The sequence below is a fragment of the Haliotis cracherodii genome, unplaced genomic scaffold (genome assembly GCF_022045235.1).
Source record: "Haliotis cracherodii isolate W230 unplaced genomic scaffold, xgHalCrac1.p SCAF_5, whole genome shotgun sequence".
Classification (NCBI taxonomy): domain Eukaryota; kingdom Metazoa; phylum Mollusca; class Gastropoda; order Lepetellida; family Haliotidae; genus Haliotis; species Haliotis cracherodii.
In genome coordinates this window covers 32,156,852-32,169,351 of record NW_027266308.1, presented here as the reverse complement: position 1 = coordinate 32,169,351, position 12,500 = coordinate 32,156,852, and the positions used below count along the sequence as shown (strand labels likewise).

The 12,500-nt window shown below is 37.9% G+C and overlaps 2 protein-coding genes, 1 long non-coding RNA gene and 1 pseudogene across 5 annotated transcripts in view; 1 reads left to right on the top strand and 3 right to left on the bottom strand.

Moving 5' to 3' along the window:
- LOC139442525 (melatonin receptor type 1C-like) overlaps positions 1–12,500 on the bottom strand; it is a 307,981-nt gene that overhangs the window by 168,760 nt on the left and 126,721 nt on the right. The window lies entirely within an intron of this gene.
- LOC139443654 (uncharacterized) lies at positions 708–1,643 on the bottom strand (annotated as a pseudogene).
- LOC139443653 (uncharacterized) lies at positions 1,663–3,450 on the bottom strand. Its single transcript, XM_071224599.1, has 4 exons — positions 3,215–3,450; positions 2,659–2,786; positions 1,865–2,131; positions 1,663–1,667 (listed from the first exon to the last, which is right to left on the bottom strand). Exons 1-4 carry the CDS (start codon positions 3,448–3,450, stop codon positions 1,663–1,665), a joined length of 636 nt encoding a protein of 211 aa, XP_071080700.1.
- Positions 9,034–11,514, top strand: LOC139442528 (uncharacterized). Of its 3 annotated transcripts, none has more exons than XR_011651697.1 (4): positions 9,034–9,139; positions 10,047–10,226; positions 10,770–10,848; positions 11,351–11,514. It is a non-coding gene; the product is annotated as an uncharacterized lncRNA (long non-coding RNA). The 3 variants fall into 3 exon arrangements; XR_011651695.1 differs by lacking the exon at positions 9,034–9,139 and adding an exon at positions 9,713–9,795; XR_011651696.1 differs by lacking the exon at positions 9,034–9,139 and adding an exon at positions 9,721–9,799.

Here is a 12,500-nt window from a genome sequence, read left to right as displayed (position 1 = left end):
ATGCCGATTTATAGCGCTAGCTCACTGAGATACCATGCCGCAGTTTAACATGAATACCCCACTCAGACACAGTTTACTTACTCCGAGCTGACCAGTCCTTGTTTTAGCCCCTTAATGCCGAGCGCAAGACAGGGTAACAATAAGTACCATCTTTTAACATCTTTTGGTATGACGCGGTCGGGGATCGAACCCCGGACCTTCCGCTCTCTGGGCGGACACTCTACCACAAGACCATGGAGGCGGTCTTAGTGAGTTCTGAAATCAGCTTAACAACTGATATCACATTGTCAGCAAGCAGCAGATGCATTTGCCAATTCTGGCCTAAACTTAAATGTAAAACTTTGGAAAGTAATCTTGAAGCAAGAGAAGCAGAAATCATCCAAGTCTGGTGAGCAAGTACTGCAATGTTCTCTGACTCATACCGAGAGTCAAATATGGCCTCATTCACATGGATGATGCGAGTACCCTCTCTGTAATGTATATCTGCCTACCATTGATGTCATGGATCAAGCAGATATCAATCTCTTCATAGGTTTATTCTGACAGATCATCTCTGATGAGGCCAACCATACATTAGCCCTGTCAAACCCCTCATCATGACAATGGGGGATATTTGCCTTAAAATGTGGGAGATTTGCCTCCAAAGCGAGAGGTTTTAAAAAAAGTGACAATAACACTTGAAGATAATTTACAAGCTTAATTATGGCTCAGAAAAAAAGGATCATATCACACTGAATTGTATCCATTTTACAAATAAAATAAACCATAACAAATTTCTCAGATCCCCCATCTGTCTTTATTTTCCTCACCAATGAAAACAATCTCTCAGTGTCAGCATTTGAATTGGGAATTAGACACAGCTTCATGGCTAGGGTAGACAGAGATCGAGACTTTAATCTTCTGGTGCCCATCCAGAGTCTTCTGGTTCTGTAGCTGAAGCCAGTACTGTTCTGGCTTTTGCGTGCTGAAGGGAGCTCCTCCAATGGTGTCAGGCTGTACGCCAGAAACTCCTTTGTCAGCTAATCTGTCACTGGAAATGCTATGACAGTAGCAAAGGCAAAGAACATCACGAACATCTAAACTGCTATATAACTAATCACATCATGTAATATATAAATAATATATTTATTGTGAAATAATCAGGTAATTTACATAAATAAGTGAAATGTTTTATCATACGTGACTACACCTGAGTCAGATGTGAATGCTTGCATTTTTTCGGGGTTTTTAAGAACTGCATTCCCCAACGGAAACTTCTTAAGAATTGCCTTCAGTTTTCCTGGGAGAAGAGCCTGATGTTTCTGAAATAAAGAGGTTGCACTATTTAGTTTTAATAAAGAGCAATGTACACATTTTATGTGATATATTGCAGATATAAGAACATATGCTCCATATTTCTGAATATCATAAAATAATGAACTTACTTCAAGAACCTGTTGATCAGATCAAGATCATCCAGTCTTGAAATGAACTCCCTTGCTCTAATGCCCACTGCCATGACACTGTCAGGAGGCTGGTTGTCCTTTTCAGTGAATGACACATCTGTTAAGAGACACATCTGTTCGAGGGTGGGTCTTTATGATCTCAATCTGGACAATTTTTGCCAGATACTTCCTCAGAGGCTTGGGCATTTCTGTGTACATGAAGCACAGATTGACTTCATCAGCCTAAAATAGATAATAGATTTGTAGCTAATCAATGATATTAAGCCAATGTAAAATTACTTAAATTACTATCTATCTTTACTCACCTCATCCAAGTTTATCATCAGACATTTCAATTCTCACCAACATCACTTTACAGGGAAATACACATTACTTTTTTTACATAAAAGAGCTGTACCTGGTATTGTGTTGAACTGTACCTGGTATTGTGTTGAATTCATTCAGTGGTGGCAGGATGAACTCGATGAAGAGGAAGTACAGCTTCATCTCATCATTTTTTAGGTAGTTTGAGCAGGCCTTCACTCTTCCAGGCTTCTCAATGTCTTCATGGCTTGTGAAGTAGGACGTGAGTGCTGACCATGCACTGCTCCAGTGTATCTCTCCGAGCTGAGCCATCTTGTCTGGACATGTTTCAGGAACCTGTCTCCACATTGCAGAACTCCTGAAAGGACTCTGTCCTCTTTGCACTTCAAACAAACAAAAAAAACACTACTTTGATATTCATCTATTATTTGATGACAATGTTAAAGTTGGATAGATTCAATACATAGCCATGATTTACAAAAGTTGATGCTTAACAAGAATATTTCATCATAAGCTAGCAGTATCTGAGGTGAAAATGAAAATGAATCTCAATAAGCATGTGATCAAGAGAGCATGGTAGTTTCTTGAGAACAGACTTGATGATAGTGAGTGAGTTGGGTTTAACACTGCTTTTAACAATTGTCCAGTTATATCGTGGCCTGTCAGCTTAATGTGGGAGGAAAGCCCGAAGTGATGCAGGTCTCAGATATTTACCACTTCAGTGAAACCCACAAGCACGGGTTTGGTGCTGACAAACCTAGAAACATAATCGGGCAAACCGGGATTCGAACCCACAATCTTAGGTTTTTGGCGTGTCCAAAGGACGCAACTCTGCACAGCGAATCGCGGCGCCTTAGATGACTGAGCAACCCATGCCCCCACTTGATAGGGTTTGCCAGGTGCCAAATACAGCCAAGGTCGAATACTGCCGTCTGCCTCTCCCTTATCTCTGACAGAACAGAATTGTGTAATCCAACCATCACACTTGCATTGTCAGAACAGTATGCTATCAGGTTCTCCCAGTCAAGGCCACCTACTCTGTAAGTAGATTAGAGTGGCCATTTGTAGCAGGTGTCATTCAATCAAAGTCCAAACTAATTTCAAAACAGCCAATTGGCCATGATCAGTTTCTCCTCATTGCTTGTTATATATGTAACACAATAGCAGTTTAAATGAAAACATGTTTACAATAGCAATTTAATTATGTCAACTAAATACATTTACAGACGTTTTAGTAATCTTATGAAGAAAACAAAAATATATTTTAAAACAATTTAGAATCGCATATCATAGAAAAATCAATATTAGATTTTAAACATTTTCTATTTATTGTATCATCCTTTTCATTTACTTGCAGACGTTTCAACACATATAGTTCTCAAAAATTATTAATTGCAGAGGTTTCAACATATTCATGGTTATCAAAATTAACAATGTGATAAATCTTTAAAAACATATTTACTTACTCAAAACACTTGTCAATGGCCCCAAAAAGATTCACTGCTGATGAGAGATTGCACAGACATATCCAGGAACTCTGTGACTTTTCTTCCCGAGTATCATCGACACACTTGACAAGAATTGCTGAATTATTATCATCACCTTGATCATTGGACTCATCCACAAGTAAACTGAACAATCCTTGGCACATATCCTTAACTTCAGTGTCAAAGGTGGGGGCAAGGGCATTCTTTTCCACCATAGTCGTTTTCATCTTTCTGCCCTTGGTTTTTGCTTCAACCACTTTGGATGCCCCGGTGGTTTTTTGCATATGTGAACGACGTTATCAGTTGAACATAATAATAAATTAATGTTTGTTTTCCATGTAATTTTAAAATGTGGACCAAGACTGAATGACTTTGACCCTAGACCGACGCTACGACAATGGAAGGGCAGGTGAAACAGGCAGATAGATGATACAGGAAAAGTTGCAAATATGGCCTTGTCACTTGTTATTGATATTGATATTTATGTATGCATATAAAACAACAAACAAATGAATATCAGTGTTTATATTTTTTATTTCATCATATTATGAATACGTAACAACTTGTAATGTGCGTGAAGAGTCGTACTAAAATATGCTATTTGAAGGGGGCTTGGCCTAAATGGAAATGTCCGATTGGGATTTTAAATTTTCCAGACCCCTGGTTGAAAGGATGAAATCTCCTTTGCAGCCTGACAATGTTTTACTCTTAATGTGTTGCTTCACGTCATAATATACTAATGAAGAAATGTTGATTTTAACTTTAGAAAGCGAACACTTCTGTCCCACATTTTCCTCGATGGTCTTTCTTCCATGTTTCTTGATACATGCAAGCATATTTCTTCTTTTGCAAAGTCGATCCAGGTGTTAAATGTATTCTCAGGGGGTTTGGTTACCATAGTTAAGACAATCTGAATTTCTAATCACAATGCCATGATCATAAAGCATTCATGTGTTTGTTCGATTCTTGTAATCATCAAGTGTTAATGAAAAGCTCTGAGCGTTACACTGAGAAGGCCGATTGCACACAAATTTAATTGGAAAACTTACTTGTAGATTTCAATAAATGTCAACTTCCTCTACTTTGTTTTTACTTGCGGGACAATGGAGACTCAAAATAATTTATTGAAAAATGCTGTTTTGCCAGAGAAATAGTCCCTCATGTGGGCTATTTAATCAAATGCAGGAGGGTTGACAGGTCTGCCACTTGTGGGTCGGACTTCACAAGTGTTAGGCTAGGCCTGAATCTCTGAAGAGGCCAACCATACTTCAACAGGACTTCATGGGACAGGAAGTAGGCAGAGCAACTTTGAATCTCTGAAGAGGCCAACCATACTTCAACAGGACTTCATGGGACAGGAAGTTGGCAGAGCAAACTTGAATCTCTGAAGAGGCCACCATACTTCAACAGGACTTCATGGTACAGGGAGTTGGCAGGGCAACCTTGAATCTCTGAAGAGGCCAACCATACCTGGAAAGGACTTCAGAAGGTGGCAGGCTAGAAGAGGCCAACCATACTTCAATTAGGACTTCAGAGGACAGGAAGGTCGCAGGTTTGCCCTGAATCTCTGAAGAGGCCGACAATACCTCAATAGAACTTCAGGGGACAAGAAGGAGACAGACTTGCCCTGAATCTCTGAAGAGGACATACAGAAAGTTGATGAGGTGGGACTGAATATAAAAAGGTCACAGTGGCAGACATGGAGGTAGGATGGTTAGTTGGTTATTCAGAAATAAACCATATTGGAAAGAGCACAACAGTCTCAAACACAGACAGAGGAAGTTCCTTGCACTGGGTATGTGAGGTGATGAGGAAGCATATCCAAAATTAAACGGGACACCGTTTTGAGATGCTTTCAGTTGATATAACTCTTTGATTTCAGGCGTACATATTCTTTGGCTTCTGACTTCGAACCCAAACTGAAGTCCCAGCTGATTTGTGATGAAATATAGATAATCAAGACACATTTTGATAAGCAGCAACAGTAATTAGTTTGATCAAATAAACAAGGAAGGTATGGAACTAGAACGTTTGTGAAAACAAACTGACAACAAAAATTCTGTGTATCCAAAAATCACTCTAATTCTGGTTGAGGCAGATACTAATAGCTGGAAATCAACAATTACGTCACTGGTATTACAAAATCCTATCACTCATGGTAGAAATGCCCAACAAAACATGTTTCACAAAACAAATATTTTCATACATTCTAATCCAGGTATTCCTCTATTCAGCTTTCAAAATCATTTCACTGTTTGATCAAGAACAATGACACATAAGATTCAAAAGTGAAATTGATAAGGGTTATCTATTTACAACAGGAATTAAATGTGACATTCTATTTGAACACACTATACCAGTATCTATATACATACAATACTGACAATAAATTACTCATTTTAAGGGCAAATCTTTCCAAGCAGAATAATGCCCGTTTTGTTCAGTACAGTTGATTATTCAAAGCCTCATGTTTACTCTCAGGCATGCACATCAGCATCCTGAAGTAGAGTCATCACTCTGTAAGAAATTAAAAAGCAATCTGTTCTGTACTATTTACTTGCCACATTTACATCATGCACTGAGTGATGGATGACCACATTTACTTTTAGCAAGGAGAACTGAAAACAAACTTTTCTTCTGGCTATGATGTTGAAGTTGACCTTGACCCTTGACATGACAGATCAATGTCTTCTCAATTTAACAGAGATATTATTTCATATAGTATCCCTGTGATGTCCAAACAATGGTATCAAAAACAAGGTGTTGTGAGATCAGTCAAATTCTGAAAAAAAACCTTAATGCATCTCAGTACCTGTTTCATGAGAAAAAAAAGAGGCCACTATTTATAAAATTAGGCAAAGTTGAGTTGGGTAAAACACTGCATGCTTTCAGCTATTTTTCAGTTATATCAAGTTTTGTTTGTTTGTTTGTTGTTGAACACTGCTCTCAGCAATATTGCAGCTAAATAATTGAGTCTGGACCAGACAATCCAGTGATTGACATCATGAGTATTGATCCACGCAATTTGGATACGATGACCACCCAATCCCGTTAGTAGCTTCTTACGACTAGCAAAGTCACCTTTTACGGCAAGCATGGGTTGTTGAAGACCTATTCTACCTCAGATCTTCACGGGTCATTTATATCAAGTAAAGAGCCCAAAATGACTAGTGACAAGATTGAAATGAAGCCAAATATTGCTTCTATCCCTTGATGTACTGATCCTGGCAGCATTAAGGGATGCAAATCTGCTCTCCAAGTTGCTTCTCTGACCTAAAACCTAAACAATACCCTTACAAAAAAAACCCCAGAAAAGATGTACCCGAGACCGCCCCGAGACCGTCCCGATGCATCTTTTGTGGGATTTTAGCCAATTTTTATGGTCTCGGCTAGCCGAGACTTTGCGGAGACCCATCGAAGACTATTCTAGGGAATAATCAAGTACTTCCCCACAAAGGCATTAACCTACCGATGACGTTTCTAGTGCATCTCCACTAGCAGGGGATGTCTTAGGAGATCTCTTAAGATGTCTCCGATACATCTTCGCTCGCGAAGACCTTCAAAACAACTTTGCAAAGACTATTCGGAGACTTCCTCAGAAGGGCCATAAAGTAGCTGAAGGTTTGCAAAGATGTATCAGTGCATCCTCGCTAGCGAAGACCCCACAAAGACTTTGTGAGGACTATTCGGAGACTTCCTCATAAGGCAATAAAATAGCTGACTGTTTGCAAGGATGTATTGAGTGCATTCTCACGAACGAAGACCCCACAAAAACATTTGTGGGGACTTTTCGGAGACTTCTTTACAAATAAACAAAATTGAAAAGATACTGTGGAGTCTTCTTTGCTTGTGGAAATCTTCGAAAGAACTTTGCAAAGACTATTCAGAGACTTCCTCACAAGGCAACTTGATAACCGGTTTGCAATGATGATGTGAATGCATCCTCACTAGCCAAAACTATATTGTAAGCATATATCTTTCAAAGACTTCCTTTCAAATGATACAGATCAATACATTGAGCTTTAGTCAAGATCTCGGAAAACTAGGTCCCTTGCTTGGGAGAGATGACATGATCATTATTATTTATTTTGAATTTTCTTTAAGGATGATACTAAAGCTCTTTATCTAAACACATTCACATGCAATGAATTACAAATCCTATATATGTCAGCAAGGACATTAATAATTAAATACCCAACACAATTAATGCTTCGAGGTATATTTCTATTAAATACAGTTAAAACAAATGCAGGAATTATCAGTATGCAATAATCAGAAAAAAGAAAGAAATGTACAATATATTCATAAATTCCAATCAGAAAGTAACAGTGTCCGTGTGCCATATAACAGTCTCCTCAGAAAAAGGTATATAAGAAAAGGCAACATAAAGTAACATTACTTGTAGACATAGTGGCTGATTTGTGGCTCAAGATATACATAACAGGAATCGAAATTAAATTTATTTCAAGTTTGCCAATGGGCACAATTATGCCAAATTAAGTGTGCCATTACATTTTTAGGGGTGCCAGGGAATACATGATTGGCTGTTTTAATGGTTATAATCATAATTCAAATACAAGTCAAGTGACTGTCATAGTGTTTATTCAAGTTAAATTATACTTAGAATGAATGATCAATCAGAAAATTCAAACACATCACTCAAGTTACTCATTGCCTTTGTACCTTAGTAAGTACTGCAATACCAGTTATAATAGTCTCAGGATTTATGAGCTTCTGTTCACAACTGGTATATTTTAATTGTAGCTGTTCTGTGTCCATTGGGTGTGGTCCCTCTTCACAGTGTGTTGTAAATAAAAATAATCCAAGCTAACACATTCATAACGTCCAGAATAAGGACAGATCGAGGAAACAAAATTTGACGATTTTCAGAACTTAGATCTACCAAAGACGTATATATACGTCCGTGGATCTACCTATTTATTGTTGTTGTTGTTTTTCATATTTATTGTATACGTAGATCTAGACTCTAATCGGAAAATATTTTCAAAAGAATTATTAATAATATCTGTCATCATTTTCCCGATGACAGTGGCTGTCCACTCTGTAGCATGAAGAAATATCTCCGTTTTCGAAGCTTCGCATGAATAACACGTACCATGTGACACACCATTATCTTCAACGTTTATTTTGTCATCTACACGATAGTCAACTCGCCTTGAGTATTCACATTACTATAACATGCTATTTTATTGGTTTCTGGTGACGCTTTCTTGCCGAAATCTGCTATAAGATTCGTGATTGGTCAAATTGAGCACGTGACCTTATACAACCAATTACAGCAACGGTACTCGTGTATATCAAACTTTGACGAAAGGTTTTTGTTAAATCGTGTTCTGAACGTTATAAGCAGGAAATCGCGATCTATATAAAAAATATGAAACTTCGTGGATGTATCGTGCCAGGTTACGAGCTGAGACAAAGATTTTTCTTGCATATATTTGGCATTAAACATTGTGGAGAAATCGAGGCGATAAAACTATTAAAAGCCGCGATGCCATTTGACTCGCATCACACGCGATCGCACGAAAAGATGGAAATGATAACTTATATCTTAGTTTGACAACTTTTAGACAGATAAATAATTTTGTTGATTTCATTTATTACTTTGTAAAATATAATCTAAAGATTTGATTGACACGTTTTTATTTTGCTCTTTGACTTGTTCGATGTAGACCCATTGTCAAAGTGTGTGTCGGAGAATTCTATTTTCAATAACATTGCGGGAAATAGATCTAGTGAATAATATTTTGATCTATCGATAAAAAATAATAATTTGAAAGAGAAGCAAAAACTGAAAAAGAAAGTCACCAAACCTTCATCGAGATAGAATCTACGCCGACTCTGAGTTCAGCAAGGATGACAACGTATGTTCCTGAACAAACGGTAGGTACACTTTAGATCTGTTTGTGTTACATAAATATATTTTTAAAATATAGCCCTCTATATTGTCTCCATAACAATTATGCTAAATAAATCCACCGAAACGACCCCCGATCCAAACCAATTCTCACTTAGATATTGAACTTAGTTTTAGCATTCGCTGAAAGAGAAATCTTTTTTCAAGCCCCATTTATAAATCGTACATTTATGTTCTAATTTGGAACCTCAAACTGATCTAATTTGGGACTATTTATGAAAAATAATAGGCGCAGATGTAATTTTGTAATATTGCGCAGGCCTTTCAGATTTCATGTTTCGATCACATCGTGGTTCTCCGTAAAACTTACGGAGAGCACCGATGTGGGACTGAGATAAAAAAAGGATTTCTTCAAAACAAATTATGTATTTGGTCATTGAAATGTGAAATATGATCGCAGACTGTAGTTATAAGTTTATAAAATTATTGAATTAATAGATTACAAATTATATATTTGTATTATGTTAAACTCTATTTATCTTAAGTTGTATTTGAAATTAAAACTTAGGTTTTTGTACAAACAAATGTCCATTGTTGTATGGTAATTAGTACGGAAATCGCCGCCATTTTGTAACCTGCTGTTTTATAACGAGGATGTTGGTTGATATTTTTTTAAGAACTCGTAAGTAAGGGAAACTCATGTTTTGTAACGTTTGTTTGAAAGAGATATATATTCCCAGTAAATGTTGTTGACTTATCGTTTTCCCCGTCGACATGCTCCATCGCCATCGCGGTATAGATCCTGAATTACGTTTTGGACTGGCACCAGTTTGTTGAAATTTTGGCAAAGTTGCCTGTGTCAACTTTGTTTTGTGACCAGCAATACCCGCCTTTTAGTTTTAGGTTATTAATGAATGCAACTTGATTTTTCAGCCCCCTTCCTTGTGGTGATTTTTGAAGACAAAAAAGGAACGATACTTCATAGGAAGACGTGAACTCCTGCTGATGTGCCTGTTTCATGAGAAGAGATCAAGGAAAAGAAGCCAGTTGCTGCCTGGTGGCCAGCAACTTGGTGTTTTTACGATGCTACCGACACCGATGTGGTACTCGAAGGTCAGTATCTTTGTTAAGTGTCAGGTAAATTTCATTTCAGGTTAATGGAACTGTAACTAAATAAGTTATGAAACTAACTGGTACCTACAAAGTGCACACACAGACTTGTAAGGTAAAGGTTTAATTTTTATAATTTAATATCAGAATCATAGTAAGGAATCAATAGGTTTTTCAATCTAAATATCCTTCCTGTGTTTAACTTTTGAGCCAATATAAGTACTTGTAAATGTCAAAACCATTTTTTACATTTTTCTAGAACACAATGACATTTGAATGTGTAATGCTTTGGTCAACTTACATGGACATATCAATATTAAGTGAATATCTAATCACAAGATGTTAACTAATTGACATCATTTAAAATCTAGTTTTGGTACAAGTGGTAAGTTTTGTAACTTTCAAGTCATCATACATTTGGACTGGAACCATTTCACCTGAGTGCAATTTTAATGCTCTTATCTTGTTTGCAATTTATTTTTACTGTATCATGAATTATGAAGCTTTGATTTATCATCCAGTGTAACATGTTATTTTTTTCATCAGTTCTGAAAAAACAACTGGAACTTTGTGGTGAGCAAGAAGATCTGCACGCTTAGGAATGCCTTCAAGTGAATGAGCCATGGTTTGTTTCTTTGACCATAACATCAGTAATTTTGTAGCCCCCAAAAAGTAATTTTTGTAATAGTTTTTAATGAGTCTCCTTGACGTCTGGGGGCGGTCAGGTAGCCTAGTGGTTAAAGCGTTCGCTCGTCACGCCGAAGACCCGGGTTCGATTCCCGACATGGGTACAATGTGTGAAGCTCATATCTGGTGTCCCCCGCCATGATATTGCTGGAATATTGCTAAAAGCTGCGTATAACCATACTCACTCACTCACTCCTTGACGTCTGACATAAAGTAATTAGTGTATGGCACTGATTGGGGCTGTCCGGTAGCCTAGTGGTTAAAGATGGTTCGTCACGCCAAAGACCCGGGTTCAATTCCTGACATGGGTACATTGTGTGAAGCCCATTTCTGGTGTCCCCCGCCGTGATATTGCTGGAACATTGCGCAAAAGCGGCGTAAAACCATACTCACTCACTCATTATGTCACTGATATACAATAACATTTGATCCCATTTCAGCCTCTTGAAGGACAGCTTCCATGACGACCCCTGCCAGGACGAGGATGACTTCCACTTTCATATGATGACTTCCACTTTCATATGATGGCTACCATATAATGATATCTTCTGTTGATGATGTCCACCTCTGTCTACTTGTTATTGCTGTTATTACTCCAAATAAAGAGAATACTATACAACTTCGTTATCTCATTTTTGACAGTACAGGTTTGGCAAGTATGTTTCACAGACACTTCTGGGATGCTGTTGAAAGACTAGATTATGATGTAAGCACATCTTTTGTATTACTGAAAATGATGGAAAGGTAAAATGTCTCTGAAACATCTTTGTTATGGAGACTTCCTTAGAACTTTGCCGGGATGGTTTAAAGCATGTTAAATTACCCATGACAGGTTTGTGAAGACACTTCAGAGACTTCCTTGCAAGTGTTGCGGGGATGCTTCAGAAGCATCTTTGATTGCATAACACAAGTTTGTGGGGACTTACCAGGGACTTCCTCAGAAGGTTTCCCGGGATGGTTCAAAGCATATTTAATTACCCCTAATAGGTTAGCGAAGATGCTTCGGAGACTTCCTTGCAAGTTTTGCTGGGATGCTTCAGAAACATCTTTGATTACCTAATAATAGTTTGTGGAGACTATTCAGGGACTTCCTAAGAAGGTTTCCCGGGATGGTTCAAAGCATATTTAATTACCCCTGATAGGTTTGCGAAAATGCTTCGGAGACTTCCTTGCAAGTTTTGCTGGGATGCTTCAGAAACATCTTTGATTACCTAATAATAGTTTGTGGAGACTATTCGGGGACTTCCTAAGAAGGTTTCCCGGGATGGTTCAAAGCATATTTAATTACCCCTGATAGGTTTGTGAAGATGCTTCGGAGACTTCCTTGCAAGTTTTGCTGGGATGCTTCAGAAACATCTTTGATTACCTAATAATAGTTTGTGGAGACTATTCGGGGACTTCCTAAGAAGGTTTCCCGGGATGGTTCAAAGCATATTTAATTACCCCTGATAGGTTTGAGAAGACGCTTCGGAGACTTCCTTGCAAGTGTTGTGGGGATGCATTAGAAACATCTTTGATTATGTCACACACGTTTGTGGAGAATAATCAGGGACTTCCTAAGTGGGTTTGCCGAGATGGTTCAAAGCATAT

Bases quoted from the DNA above. Each gene is read 5' to 3' on its own strand.
- LOC139443653 (XM_071224599.1), bottom strand. From the start codon at position 3,450: ATGGTGGAAAAGAATGCCCTTGCCCCCACCTTTGACACTGAAGTTAAG. The intron at 2,787-3,214 runs GTAAGTAAATAT...ATCTACTTACAG, and splicing joins GCCATTGACAAGTGTTTTGA to AGTAGGTGGCCTTGACTGGG. The intron at 2,132-2,658 runs GTATTTGGCACC...GTTTGTTTGAAG, and splicing joins GGCAGTATTCGACCTTGGCT to TGCAAAGAGGACAGAGTCCT.